The sequence below is a fragment of the Cavia porcellus genome, unplaced genomic scaffold (genome assembly GCF_034190915.1).
Source record: "Cavia porcellus strain 051 isolate PalLab524CR breed Dunkin Hartley unplaced genomic scaffold, mCavPor4.1 scaffold_1, whole genome shotgun sequence".
NCBI lineage: Eukaryota > Metazoa > Chordata > Mammalia > Rodentia > Caviidae > Cavia > Cavia porcellus.
The window spans coordinates 183,714,673-183,730,730 of NW_026947484.1; the positions used below are offsets into that span (position 1 = coordinate 183,714,673).

Consider the following 16,058-nt stretch of genomic DNA (forward strand, 5'->3'; position numbering starts at 1 on the left):
CCTGTTCATATTTCAGAAGGACCAATTAACCTAATTCTAGAGCTGAAGTACAAATACACAATGTCCGTTCTATCTGAATTAACTATTTCTGATCCCTTGAATAAAGAAAAAGAACACATTTGACAAACCAATAGCTGTATTTCATCTGAGGGATGTTTTTAATATTTTTGATAATTTCTCTTGTATGCTAGCTGCCATTGAGGCTATTCCTGGATTACTTTAATGTAGTCTAATGCCATTTTTCGAGATTTGATTTATTTTTTCGAAAAATGTCAGAGACACCCAAGTTGGCATTATATACATAAAGAATGGGGCTAATTTGGCCCATCCTATAGGGTATGGAATTATTTTTGTCTTGATGACTAAAAGAGAGCTTTGTGATATCATAGTGTTTTATCTGGAATTTCACAGTGAGAGTTTTGAACTCCATCAGGCCAGAATCTCAGGTAGGTGTGGTACCATTTCCACGGATGTTTATTCTGTTCTATTTGGAAGTAGGGGAATCACCATAATGTAGGTTATGCACCTTGTGAACTGGTTTTCATTTCTCACTAAACTTTCATATTCCTGCATTTTAATACTTTGTTCTTCATGTATCAACATAACTCAGATGCTGTGTTCATTATTCACCATAGATTTAGCTATTATTTTTTCTAGTACCCAATTATCACAGTATATGGTTGTCTGTTAATCTAATCTGAAAAACTTTCTTTTAATTGACTGTGCTTAGACCATTTTGTTTCATGTAATCATTGGTGTTTGGGTTTTGTTTTACCATTTTGTTTGGCTCTTTATCCTTTATATTTTTCTCAGGTTTTATTTTTTATTAGTTCATGCTAGCAGTACATGGTTACATCCCTTGTGAAGAGTTGATACAAGTACATAACACATCTGAATTTTCATCCCTTCCCCTCCCCACTTCCGTCTATCTATCTTTTGATCTCTTTTCCATATGAAAAGGATCTATCTGCTTACTTGCTATTTCTTATTTTGCTCTTTATATTTTGGGTTTTTCACGTAAGAGAAACCATATGATATTTAAACTGTGTGTCTCATTCATTTCTCTTAACATTGTGGTCCCCAGGTACATCCATGTTGAAATTTTAAGTCGTCTTGTTTTAAAATAAACTGCTTCTTGGCAAAAAGTTTCAGTATTTGTTATTTCATGTAAGTTTACATACAACAGCTTGTATGTGCTGAATGCACAACTTTTACAGAATTTAAAATGCATTATAATAAAGAAAACTGACATTGGTGATGCTTTTTTAAAATAATAGAGTAACTTTACTTCCCATAATTGTTTCTTCTTTTGCGTGTCAATCTCTGTTTCATCAGCCTGTGATAGATCATTTGTCATAAAATTAGAATAACTCCCACCACTGTACATGCTAGTTGCTAGGATTATGTGAGGATACAGTGTTTGTAAAACTGTTTTTATAGTATTAAGAGTTTCAAATGTACTATCATTCTCCATGCTACCACATTTTACCAAACTCATCCTTTGTTGAAACACGTCATTTAAACTACTCTTTGTATCCAGGGCTGGGCCAAGCTTTGTTCTGATTATGTTATTAAGTTTAATTGAATTAAAGGGAAAAATAAAGTTACTTTTCAGGAATGCAAAGAGAATTCATGCATTCCATTTTGAGACCCAGCTGTAATGCTAAGAACTGGGCTATCTTCAGATTTGTGGAGAAGTCAGAAATCCCTGAAATAAATTCTAAGTTCTTTCAGGACACTAACTTCATTTATCCAAGGGTTGGTTCATGTAAGTAGTTTGTTTTAGTAACATAGTAAATGCTTCAATGAATATGTGAGTTGACAATTGCAATACAGTTCTGATGTAAGGATGCAAACTTTAACCTCATCCCAAGTCACCAGGCAAACTCTAACATGTCTAGGAAGATCCAGCTCCATTATGGTCTCTTTAGAGAAACCGTTCTACCACTGTTTGTGCAGTCGTTTTTATATTCCTTCAAGAATCCATCCAACAAGTGTGTTAGATAACGATAACCTTGTCAGTGTTTTAAGTTTCAGTTCCTCTCTTCCCCAGTACAAAGCCTACTACTTACTTGCTCTACCCTCCTAATCCCACCAACAGGGCAAGAATACAGCCCCAGTTTCTTACAACAGTTAATAGTGTTAGAGAGAGCACTTCACAGCACTTACATAGATACAGAATGAATTAAAAATCTGAGCTAGTTTTCATAGCTACTGTTTTTAGCTATCACTGTTAGGCCATATGGGATGCGCTCCACAGCAGGCTGTTTACTGAAAGCCCTGAGTTTTACTATTACTCCACCTAAGCCAAGAACCCAGAATCCCAGTGCATTCCTGTCACAGCTTTCTGACAGAGTAGTGATAACAAATGAAATCTTGTTTCTTTGGTTTTCTTACTGGCTTTGCAAGATATTAGGAGATATACACACTACGGCTAAATACTATATCAACCTATTTTAGTTTTACCTTTTTATATTTACACAGTATTTTTCTGTATGATCTAATAAAGAGTCACACGGGGTTAAATGTTCCCGTTTTTGTGTAAATCAGGATTCAGCTGATTGGTTAGGCTATCATATGACCCCTTCATTTGGCTCCCCCTCATGAGGTTTCTTCTGCATGTTCTAGAAACTGTGCTTTTCCTCAGACCCCATCTTTTTGTTTGCCAGTCAAGAAGACAGCAGACTTCCTACCGCAATTTTAGCTGTCCCCATGGGTGCATCATGACTATGTTGCTGGTAATTCGGTCAGAGGTGCAAAAAAACGTTAAACCAAGCTTGTCTTTTTCTTCAAATTTCATCTGATCACAATCTTCCTGCCTTTTATATTCAGTATCCAGAAATCTCTCACAGTCAATTCCATCATATCAGAAGAGGATTTTCCAAATTTTTGCTTTGCATTTTCTATTAGTCTATTTAAAATGCCAAAAATGGTAAAAAAAAAAAAAAAAAAATCCTTTTTTCAGATGTGTGAGGCTCATGAAAATTATATTCACATACTTTACAAAACACTCATATAACTCATTTATTAAATTTACTTTGTATAATATATACCAATGTTCAAGCTGTCAGCATGATAATGCAGAGTGAACACTCTGTCTGGAAATTTGAAATCTGAGGGTTTTCCTCCTCCCTTTTGGGGACAGGGTATTCAGTATGCAGTTCAGGCTGGCCTTGAACTTGCAGAGAGCCTTCCACATCAGCCTTCCAAGTGTGGGATTACAGGCACATGCCACTATGCCTGGCTTCTAAACTTGGAACTTTTTGAATGGATGTCAGGATGTACATAAGTTTCATATTTCACAGTTTTTGGGAATAGTGCTATTATTCTTTGGGAGGGTATGATGTAAGGGAAATAGAGACATTTATTTCACGTATCAGTAATATCAATCAACTAACCCCAAGTGTTTTATGGATTTATCAGGTAGTGTTTTGACTTGTGTGTATTTTCATATTTAACTCTTATAATAATTCAAGTACTGCTGTCAAATTAGTTGATTGATATTACTGATATGTGAAATAAATGTCTCTATTTCCCTTACAACATACCCTCCCAAAGAATAGTATTATTCCCAAAAATTTAATACATGTTTGAGAATTTTCAAAGACCAAGATTATATTATATGGAAGACAAAAACTAGAAAACCATACAAGCAGAAAATCTGCAGCGGAGAAAAGGAAATTAGTATATATGGCAAAATACTCACGCTCAAAATTATTTTTAAAATGCTGGCTGAAATAGCAAGTATCATTTTGTAAATGGTTGGTTAGAAATACTGAAATTAACTGCCAGTATTGATTACTCTGTGATCCAATTTGTATGTTATACTTTATTGGTAATTATATACATGCACACAATAGTTCTGGTGAACAACTGCAGTAATTTTGAAAGGAAGCAAAAAACTGTAGATCTGCCTTCTGACACTGGACTTCCTATACCTTAGCATTTATTGCTGTATCTCTTTTTCCTTCCACAGCAGACAGAACTAATTCTAGATTAAATTCATTTCAATGTGTCCCATAATAGCAGTTACTCAGGTATTACATAATAGATGGGTACAGCAAATGAAGACTGAGAAATGTCAAGAAATACGAGCATGTATTTAGAGAAAAGATGTTAAGTATCAGGAAGGGATAACACATCCAAGATCATATCAAAACTTTCAGGATTCAGGTTATAGACACACTATTTTAATGATATACCTAAAGAAAACAAAAGCTACAAATACTATTCTTATGCTGTTTAATAAATTACACCACTCTGAAATAGAGAGCAGAATATATAATTATAATAATCATTATACATTCTAGTTTTCTAGTTAATAGATCAATCTATATGCTCATCAGACTCAAGAAAAACTTTTAGTCTACCGGGCCCTACATGCTCTGTCACTGATTAGATTACTGATTAGATTACAAAAAGTTGGACAAAAAGCTTTAAATACAGAGACCAAATAAACCCAGAGAGCACCACACAGCATACTTCTTCCGAAATCTCTATAAAATACAAAGCTTTAAAAAAACAAATGAAATGAAGGTTGTAGGGACCATGTATGTGTACAGAAACATGATATTCCAACAGCACTAAAACAGGAAACCTTCACATCTCTTCCCGTCTCAGAATCTGGCACTGTGTCCTCAAGGGACTAGCTTGCAATACCTCAGGACAGGTATCCTAGCTTGCTTTGTGTTCCCTTTCTTCATCCAGCTACTTCTTTGTTCATCCAGCTATAATTCTTCCCTAAGTAGATGATTTTATTAGCACAGAACATGCACAATCTTGCTTTAAGAATTAAACTGATTAAAAGCTCACTATCAGCTGCATTTATCCTATATTTTAATTTCATCTGTTTCTCTGCATTATTAGCAACAGAACATGCATAATCTTGCTTTAACAATTAAACTGACTAAAAGCTATCAGCTACATTTATCTTGTATTTTAATTTCATCTGTTTCTCTACATTTTTTTCTTCTATATTCATCACCAACCAGGTATAACAGCCTCTCTAATATATAAAAGATCTGCATAAAAAAAAACTTTGATGATATACAAAAAACCATAACCACTGTAACTGGACCATAGTTATACTAATTAATAGAAAAGAATCTATGTTCATTTACAAGAGATAATACAAAGGAAGAGAAGATAGTACTTAGGTGACAGAATAACATTATTATTTTTATATAAAAAATTAGATCCTGAGTTCTTGAAAGATTGTTTTTTTAAAAAAAAGGTCAAGGTGAGGAGTAAGTTTGTATTTATAAACTTCCACCGCATGCTCATTTGGGTTCTTTTGTTTTGGATTTTGCTTCCTTTGGAATCTTCCCATTCTGACTCTGAGTAAATCTGGACACTGTAGAAACTCCATCCACAAACTTGGTTTTGAAAAGAACATTTGCGTTGTTGAACATACCTTCTTTTAGAGATACCACAATGAACTTAAGGGAAAAAGAAAAAAGCATAAATGTTTTTAGCATAGTTTTGAGGTACGGACTTCTTTTTACTGAACTATAAATTTTCTGGATATCATTTTTACTTCTTTCAATACTGTACTGAACAAAAATGTATACACAAGTCCAAGTAGCTAGCAGTTATAGTATTACACGGTAAAATGGATGCAAGCTTTCCATATTTGGTTTTATAACCTCCTAATTTTATTGTGTTTTGTTAAACAAATTTACTATTTCTTCATGTTTGAATGCTTGTTGTTAGCCAGTATTCACTGTTTTGCTACTAGCTCCAACTGCCTTAGTGAAATAGTTTTCTGCCAGTAATATCAAATAAGGTTACCAACTACTATCCCTAGCTTAACTGGAACCTTTATTAGCTCTTTAATATTATCTGCCAAAAAATCGGAAATAAGAGAATGCACTGTATGGTAACTATGATTGAATGAAGATCTGGAGTTGTATAATGTATAATTATGTAATGCAAGTGGCTTTCAGCCATAGTGCACTAAAACCACCTTCAAGGAGGCTTTCTCTACCTTTCAGCCCAGAGAAATAAAAATGGCCCCTTTGAGTACACATAATTTTTTAATATCTGAAAATATACCACTAAAAAATTGCTTTGACTGTGTAGCCTTATGGCCACTAGCCAGAGGAAAACATTACACTAACTCAGTCTCAAATGAATTCTCACCTACAACCAACAATTTTAATGCCTGGTGATTTTCAAATGTTGACTCTTTTTCCTTCTATAACCATCTGAACATCATCTAACTACATAAATAATAATGCTTCAGTATTCTTCAACCCTAATATATCAGTTTCTTTTTTGCTATGCTGGGGATTAAACTCAGGACAACCGTTCCACTACTGAACTGCATCCCCGGGCTAACCCAAGTACCTCACTAACACTGACTACTGGCAAAGAATAGTTTAGAAAAACACTACTAAATTTTTTTTAATAGTTCTTACCTGAGAATGTGTGAAATGAGTTCGCAACATCTGTCCAATGTTTTGGGTATGAGAAAGATCCAAAGCTGCATCTACCTCATCCAAGATGTAAATTGGAGCCGGTTTGAAGAGGAGCATGGACAATATTAATGACAAAGCCACTAAGGACCTGGGAAAGGGTGGTGGGAAACAGAACACTTTACATTTTCAACCAAAACACTGAAGCTCATCTCCAATGCTGTTATTATGACACAGTACAAATTAGCTCATGAGCAGATCACACACTACATATTGTTACTGTGGCTTCAGCTGGTAAGTAACTTACACAGATTGTAGCCCATTACTCTAAGTACTTCACAGCATCAGCAACTGAAACAGTTCTTATATAAAATTTATAGCTATACCAAATTCTGTAGCTCTATTTTAAGTTCTCTTCTAGGTCACCTTCCCTTTTAGTTGCATTTCTAATCTGGCTCTAAGAAGCATAACCAAAAATTAATGTTGCATGAATTATCTGTTTAATCTTGTATGAAGACTCATAATACTTCTTTAATATTGTTTGGCAACATACTTTGTAAAAAACCTCTACCTCCTTGGAAAATACCTGTATTATCTATCATCTTATAAAAACTATAACATTTGTAACATTTTCAAATATCTCCTATTATGCAGGACTAGAATGGTCTGCCTAATGTTTAATGCATTCCAATAGGGTATTAATTATAAAACAAAAAAGGGGGGATGGGAGAGTATGTGCAGAAGTGGAAAGCGATAAACCAATATTTAAACAAAGAATATTAAAATAGTATAATAAAAATTAAATTAAATAGTATAATGAAAACTACAGCATAGTGAAAGTGATACCACTACACAGAGGCTGAAGTTATCAATATTTTTATTGTGTCAAACATTAAACTTTAAATATGTAAAAACATATTTAGGACTTTGGGACAAATAGTTAAATATACTGAGACCTAAATTGTTGGGAAAATTTTATTGACAGAATCTTACAGATTATGAAAATGTTTAGAAATTTTATCCATCATGAAAAACATGAGTAAGAATATATTTTTACTAATAAATGATGAAAGGGTTCATAAAGAAAATTAACAAGTGCCAATACTTTCTATGAACATAAAGTAACGTGACAGTTTTACAGGGCACATGAAAACTCAAGGATTATAAAATGTATATTCTGAAGACTTAAAAACAAACACTAGGGGCTGGGGTTTAGCTCAGCAGCATAAGCACCTGCCTTGCAAGTAGGCGGTCGTGAATTCGATCCCCAGTATGGGGCGGGGGGGAATGGGGGGGACACGGACACTAAACTAACTACAAGCAATCACTTATATGAAGACACAATATTTACTTGGGAAGTTTTATTTGGCTGTCTGCAGACAAGGAGTTAGGCCAGAAGTCCTTTTATTTTTTTATTTCTATCAGGGTGCTGATCTTCATCACTATGTGAATCTCAGAAATCTCCCAAGATCCCACACTTGTGCTTTATCTAGTACTCTTCAATTCTTCATGCAGATGGAAATTTCATCTGACATCACTTTCTTTTTGCCTAACAATGTACTTTAAAAGCAAATGTTAGTCAAATTTTTCCAGGTATGTATGTAAGTACATACATGGCCACCTTGGGGATTCGAACCAAGGCCTCATATATGCCAGACACACTCTACCACTGAATTACATTCCCAGCATATTTTATTTTAAGACAAGTTCTCATTAAGTGACCCAGTATATCCCTGAACTTACAAATCTTCCTGTCTCAGCCTCCTGGGTAGCTGAAACTAACCTAAGTTTGTACTACTGTGCATGGCTATTTCCGCTTTTATTAGCATGAAAAAGTATACTGCTTTTAAATGAGTATTTCAATTAGATATGGAATTTTTAGTTGACATATTTTTCTTTTTAAACTTTAAAATTTCTGGTTTAGGTAGCTTTAGATCTTTGTTCTTTAGCATATGTTTCTTTTCTGTTGGCTGCTTTTAAGTTTTTTCTTTGAATAACTGGCTTTTGGCAGTTTTACATATGGCTTGCTGTATTATTGTGTCTGTGGGTTTATGTTTATCCTGCCAGTTCACAGAACTCGAGTCTAAGCTTCATGTAATTCATCAAATCTGGACATGTTGGGGCCATTAGTTCCTAAAGTATTTTGTATTCCTTTTTCCTCTCCTTTTGGAATATCAGTTAGATACATGTCAGGCAGTTTCCCACAGGACACTGAAACTGATTTTGTTTTTTTACTCTTTTCACATTTTTTAAAAAAATTTTCTTTGGAGACAGGGTCTCACTACACAGTTCAGGCTGGTCTTGAACTCACTTTGTAGCCCAAACTGGCCTTGAACTTGCAATGATCCTCCTGCCTTAGCCTCTCTAGTGCTGGGATACAGGCATGCACTACCACACCTGGCTCTTTTCCCAATCTTGTTTCTTAATTTTTCTTTAATAGAATCTATTGCCTATCTTTAAGATTACCCATCTTTCTTTTATATAGGGTCTATTATCTTTTTGTTTCTATGCATTCTACTTAATTCTATTTAATAACTTTCATTTCTCTAATTCTGGGCTATTTTCTGTGTTATGTGTGGCAGGGGATTCTTAAAATGTTATTCTGATTTCTGTCCAAGTTAGCATGTTGGTTTTTGTCTTGTAATTTTTTAATTAGATACTGTGGTTATTATGTAGTTTAGTGTCTTAATTATGCAATCCTCTAAAGATAACAGGGCACCTGGATTCACACCTACAAACTCAGCTTCTCAGTAGGCTGAGACAGAAAGACTGTAAGTTCAAGACCAGCCTGAGCAACTTAGGGAGCAGACCTTGTCTCAAAATGAAATTAAAATAGGCTAGGAATATAGCTCAGTAAAAGAATACTCACCTAGCATTTTTAGCATGAACGAGTCCCTGGATTTAATCTTTAACACTAACAAAACAAAATAAAACACACCACAACACAACAATGGGCTTTGTTCTGATAAACAGTATACAAATCAGCCTGATTCCTTTAAGGCCTGTTAAATGTCCATGAGTGTCTAAAGTAGACCTTAGCTCACAGACCGTATAGACCTAATGCCAAAGTACAGTTTTTTTCTAGGGCTTCTCAAATTTTTTAACCAATGTCTCCTTAACTTAGTGATACTGCAAGCTCTGTTTGGGTCACCCTCCATGCTTCTGAAGACCAGAATATGACTTATGGAGCAAGTAATAGTAAACACAGGGTTTCTGTTTCCTCTTTCAGGCACTGCAGTCATGAACTACTCAGCTATTTCCCAAGCTGACAAGGTTGTTTTTCACATACCTTGTCTAGTTTTATAGTTGATTATTCCACTTCTCTTGTTTACTAATTTGATCAAATGTTCTAACTAAATTATTAGACATATACTAGGCTCCATAAATGGACATACAAAGTTGGCTAAGCAAATCAAAACTGAAGTAAGTGGAATGTAATGAATTATAATGAGAATAAGGATTAATACTACTGCAAAGGAATTGCTTACCTCTGACCACCACTAAGCTCAGTTAGATTTTCTTTCCAGGTATTTCCCAAGGCAACCTTGAACTCCAGACCATCCAAAACAGTTTGCCCTTCTGGGGGTGCAAGCATAGCATTGGCACCAGGCAAAAGAGTAGAAAAAATAGACCCAAAATCTTTGTTCACCTATATAGAAATTATATTAAAATGAGAATGTTTTAAAGAAAAATCAATTATTAATATATACACATGCAATTCAGCAAGTCCACAGCACTGTGTTATTTCCAGGTAAGAGCTGACAAATTACAGCCTATGTGACAAATCTGGCCATGTCCAGTTCTTTACAATCTTTCTATAGTTGCTACTGTTAAAACAGGAACTGTCAGTCTCACTAAGTCAGAATTATTTACTACCTGGCCCTATACCAAAAGAGTTTATAAGTTCTGCTATAACTCCCATGGGAAACTTTAATTTTCACTTTTACTTCTACTCCAAAGTTTTGATGTTTTTGTAGACCATACTGCAGGAATCCTCAAGACAAACACAATTATATCACACAAATGAAAAAAATAAATAAAAAACCGTTGGAGAAGCAAACATAAAACAGAAACTTTTTTGGCAAAGTACTGTCTTCTAAAATTTATTTTTCTGTCAATTAATGGAGTAAGATGGGCCTGTGATCACTAGCTAAATTCATAAGCAGATCAAAATGAGGTTCGGAAAAAAAGGAGGCATGCATCAAAGGGCCAGATCTGTTTCAGGTGTTAAAAGTGTTCTGAACACCTTATTTATAAAGCAAAAGAGGCTAATTACTGAGGGCCAGGAAGAGCATTGGATCCAAGAGAAAAAGGCTAAGGAAGTTGTTTGGCCTGTCCATGACCCTATCCTGCCAGAGTTTAAGACTACACAAGAATTTTGGGACAAAACTCTATTTATACTAAGGTAATTCTGTGTACACTCATGTGATCAATGTTTGGCTATTTGTCTTGAAAGACATGACTAGCAGCTGAAGAGTTCAGCAGGCATATTTGAAAGTGGATACTACTGCGCACACACCCTCTCACATACATTTATACACACACACTCTTGAAGATCTGAACAAAAATCTCCATCATCAAGTGCAGGAATGAAAAATTCAAATGTAAAATACCTGCAGACAAGCAGTGGTCCTGAATACAGACTTGCTAAGAAATCTGCATTTTTTCATTTTGTACTTTTTTACACAGGAGGAATTGAACCCAGGATCTTGCATTTCCCCAGCCCTGGAATCTACATTTTAAGAGCAATTACCAATCTGCTGAGTAATATCCTATATAGTAGAATAAGGTCCAGGTTTTTGGTTTGTCTGTTTTCAATAGATTTTCAGAACCTGAAAAAGGCTCATTTCAAAATGATAAAAGGACTACTGTCTTTTAGGGAATGATCAATGGTAGCATAGTATTTATAAACATCCTACGTTCATTTTTGTTTCATCTTTTGGCTACATGGTAGAGGTAGCTTGGGACTACAAGAGTAGAATGTTTACTAAACTCCGAATAAAATCATGGATACCATGTGTAAACCACTCCAAAGAACTGACAATAAGGCTAAGATAGAAAAACACAATTAATACTTAAAATACCCCAGGGCTTTGTGAATAAAGTATGCTTAAAATCAGAGGGATGAATATATTCCCAATGAAAATATGTACCTCATTAGGTTATCATAAGGATTAAAGAAATCAGAGAACATTGACTGGTATATGGACTCTAAATGTTGCTTTACAAGAGCCTGGAGAATGAGAATAGAACAGAATCAGTTTATTAAGAATAAATTCTGATTTACCGTAAATCTTGGAACCATGCGATGGTAATAGGCAGAGACAAATCCTACTACATACAGCACTAATTCTACATATTGTACAAAAACAAAGACAATAGTTTTTGCATGCTTTTTAAAAAGACATACTATAAGAAGCAGGAACCCTAAAAATCAATCTTACAGTATGGGAAACAAGGTACTAAAAATAATTGTGCTGCAAAGAAAAGGAAAAAAAAAAGGTTCCTACAGAATTAAAGAGAAAGAGGCAAGTTACCCCAATTGGGTCACTGAAAATACATTTGCTGTAGAGTAAGTTCACTTGGAGTTCTTTGATTCATTGTGGTAGAAAAACTTTTACATGAAACACTAAGGAATGATTCTAAAAGAGACATATGAATCCAGGGAGACAGAAATAACTGAAGAAGCTTGAGTCTTGCTCAAATTAACATAAAACAAAAAATGGTGATCGGTATTTTGTTCAATCAAGGTGCTATAAAAGAAAACGCTAAACTTATTTATTTTCCAATTCATAAAGACATGGGGCGGGGAACAATTAGCAATAATAGTCTATTTTAACTTGGGTTCTATGTAGCAAAAGAGAATTCTAGTTTTTATATCTTTAAATTCTATGATATGAGGCAGATTATCTTTTTCATCTCAGGTTATCTCATGTTAACAATAGATATAACTATAAAAGCCACAGAATTTTAAAAAGATAATCAATGTAATTGACAGAGTATTTCAAATATAAAATAATATTAATCTAACCTGTATAAAATGTGTTACTAAGGACATATGGAATGAAATATTTGTGAATTCTGAAACATAACTAACAATTCCAGAGTGACAGAGTACATTAATTTTGCTGAGAATGAGAGTGACATCAACAAGATGGCTGACTATAGGTGTCTTGTATGTTTCTTTCCACAGTGAAGGAATAAAACAAAGAAAAACAATAGCCATTTCAGTGGTGTGACTGAAGCAGAGCACCACAATGAAGTGAGAACACAGCAGAGATGTTGCATAGCAGATGCGGGGAGAGGTACCATGGGCTCATAAACAAGGGAACCAAGCACACAACAGTTACCATCCCATCTGGACAGAGGGAATTGGCAGGGAGAGTCAGGTGGACAGGAGACTCCAGGAGGTCCCCACTTACACCACAGACACCTGGAGAATTTGCAGCTTGAGAAGCCGTGAGCTGTTTGGGGAACTATGGTTCACCACAGTACTGTACTGCCTGCAGCAAAGAGGGCTGGATACAGTTGAATTTTTTTTGTTTGTTTTCTTCAGAAAATACTAGCTAAGAACTTCCCAGATCTTTAAAAATACATGTTTATCCTGATTTCTAGCTCAAAGAACTCCAGCTAGATTTAACAATGACAGATCTTCACCAAACTATATTATATCAAAATCTCAAAGATACGAGACAAAATTCAAAAACATTCAAGTCATATATAAAGAAAGTTTCAAAAAATTTATTTACAAATTTCTTAGCAGAAACCTTATACATGGGCCAGAAGAGAATGGCGTGAAAGTACTGAGGAAAAAAATCATAAACCAAAAATTCTATCACCAGAAAAATTATTTTTAAAAATTGAAGGCGAAATAATTTTTCCCAGATGAGAAACTGAGGGAATTCATCACCAACACCAGTAGCACTTTAAGAAATACAAAAGGTAGCCCAACAGTGAAAACAAAAAAGATGACACTTACTATCATGAAAACACATGCATATCTTTCTTCGAAAGATATACGAAAGAGAATGAGAAAAAAATCCTTGGCATGACAGAAAACATGAAATACCAACAATAAATAATAAGACACAGAAAGTAAAAAAAACTATATAAAATCAGATATAATACAATTAATAAAATTATAAGAGAATGTTCATATGGATCAATAATAATATTGAATGTATATGGATTAAATTCACAAATCGAAAGATACACTTCCTGACTAGATTAAAAAATTCAAGGATCAAACACATAGGGTCTACAAGAAATTCACTTTACTGTGAGTGGTGGTACATGCCTACAAATCCCAGGGAAGCTGAAGCAGGAAGATCCCTACAAGTTCAAGGTCAGCCAGAACTGCATAGCAAAACCCTGTCTCAAAAAGATACACACAAAAAGAAATAAAAGAAATTTCATTGGTAAAGATATAGACTAATAGAGACCTGTTGGTTAAAGGTGCTCAACGCAAAGAGAAACCAAGGACAATTAGAAGTAGCTACATTAGTATCAGAGGAAGCTGATTTTACACCAAAACAGGAAAGGAGGCAATGGACATTGTATTTTACTGATAGAGTCCATTTAGCAAAAAGATGTAAGAATTGAAATATATGTATAAATACACACCCGACACAGGATCACAGATCATCCCAGACAAAAAATCAACAGATATCTGAGTTAAACTATACTACTGAGCAAACTGACCTAACAGTCTTTTACAGAGTATTTCAGCTAACAGTAGCAGAAGAGATTTTCTTCTCACTAACACAAGGGATACTTTCCAGGGTGGTCATGTTAGACCACAAATCAAGTACAAATAAATTTTTGAAAATATTCTGAGTAGTCAAAACAATCCTGAGCAAAAAGAATAGAAAGTTGAATGTATTATAATATCTGACTTTGAAACCCATTTACAAAGCTATCACCAAAACATAGTAGTACTGGCATTAAAAAAAAAAAAAAAAGATACATAGACCCCTGAAATAGAAAACAGACCTCAAAATATCTACAGCTGATTCTCAACAAAGATTCCCAAAATACACAATGGAGAAAGGAAAGCACCACAATAAATGGTGCTAGAAAACTGGGTGTTTATAGGAGCTAGGTATTTACATTTCTACCTCTTATCACATACAAAATTCAACTTAAAATGGTTCAGTTTATATGTTAAGACCTGAAACAATGACACTAGAAGAGAACGGAAGTGATTGCCTTAGGATAGTGGTCTGTGCAGATCATTTTTGGATACGATCTCAAAAACACAGGAACAAAAGCAAAAACTGACAAATGGAGTTATAGCAAACTGAACAGCTTGTGCTCAGCAAAGAACACAATCAACAGAATGAAGAGGCAACCAACAGAATGGGGGGAAAAAGAATCTGTGTAGTATTCATCTGACATGGAAACAGTCAAGCACTCAAGCAATTTAAAAGCCCAAGAAGAAATTATCCAATTTAAAAAAACACATATGAATAACCTAGATACTTCTCAAAAGAAGATATACAATACACAGGGCCAAGAAAAACTGCTCAACATCACTAAGCGTCAAATGCAAATCAAAACTACAGTGAGGCTGGGGATTTAGCTCAGTGGCATAAGCGTCTGCCTGGTAAGCAGGAGGTCATGAGTTCAATCCCCAGTACAGAAAAAAACAAAAAAAAAACAAAACAAAACAAAAAAAAAAAAACAAACTACAGTGAGGTACTGCCTTTACCCACACAGATTATCATCAAAAAGACAAAAAATAATTGCTGGAAAAGTATGCAGACAAGGAACTCTTGTGTACTACTGGTGGGAATGCAGATCAGTACAGCCATTATGAAAAATATGGAGACTGCTCAAAAAGCAGAAACAGAACTCCATTAACTCTAATATAGGATAAAGAGCCAAAGAAAAAGGAAGTCGTTTGTTAAAGGAATGTCAACACTCATGTGCTTACTTCAGCAGTTCCCAACACCCCAGACATGAAATTCACCTGTGTCTACTGACAGATATAGGGGTAAAACAAATGTGATAACATACACACACATACACACTGAAGCATTATTTAGCTATATAAAGGGAATGAAGCTCTAAAATTTTTAAGAATATTAATAGAACCAGAAGTATTATGTTAAGTGAAATGAGTCGAGCAGGAAAAGATAAACACTGAAAAGTTTTACTTTATTTGAAAGCCAAAGCTAAAACCAACATCCAGCAGAGTAAGTTTTTACCAGAGCCAATGGGGAATAGAGAGAGCATGGTTAACAGGTACAGAGGAACAGCTGGACGGTGGGAATAAAGTCTAATGTTATATAGCTTAGCAGGGCATCTCTGGTTGAGAACAATTATTTCAAAGTAGCCAGTGGAGATGATTTTGATGCATTTCCCTGCTCTGATCATATACATGGTGCACATGTACCAAAATGTTACAGTGTACTCCATTAGTATGTACAACTACTACCAAGTGTCAATTAAAAATGAAAAATTTTGTTTAAAGGAATCTTGCTCTAAAAAACATTCTGAGAAGTAATATTTGAATACATAAGTCTGGACAAGAAAAACTGAAGATGGTGGAAATAAATGAGTCTAGAAAAGGGTTTTTGATTTCCAACAGCTGAACACTGCTTGCCTTCCAGCTTCAAGCAGAGACGTACTCAGGTTAGC

The 16,058-nt window shown here is 34.7% G+C and overlaps 1 protein-coding gene across 5 annotated transcripts in view; it reads right to left on the bottom strand.

Moving 5' to 3' along the window:
* Positions 1–3,809: 3,809 nt before the first annotated feature.
* The window catches only part of Smc2 (structural maintenance of chromosomes 2), a 49,053-nt gene continuing 36,804 nt past the window's right edge, over positions 3,810–16,058 (bottom strand). For all 5 annotated transcript variants that reach the window (XM_023565534.2, XM_063224425.1, XM_063224423.1 and 2 more), the window contains 3 exons: positions 9,905–10,065; positions 6,420–6,567; positions 3,810–5,438 (listed from right to left, as the gene is read on the bottom strand). In XM_023565534.2, coding sequence (XP_023421302.2) covers positions 5,280–5,438; positions 6,420–6,567; positions 9,905–10,065 — 468 coding nt within the window. In that variant the 3' untranslated portion in view covers positions 3,810–5,279. The remainder of the gene's footprint in view (positions 5,439–6,419; positions 6,568–9,904; positions 10,066–16,058) is intronic.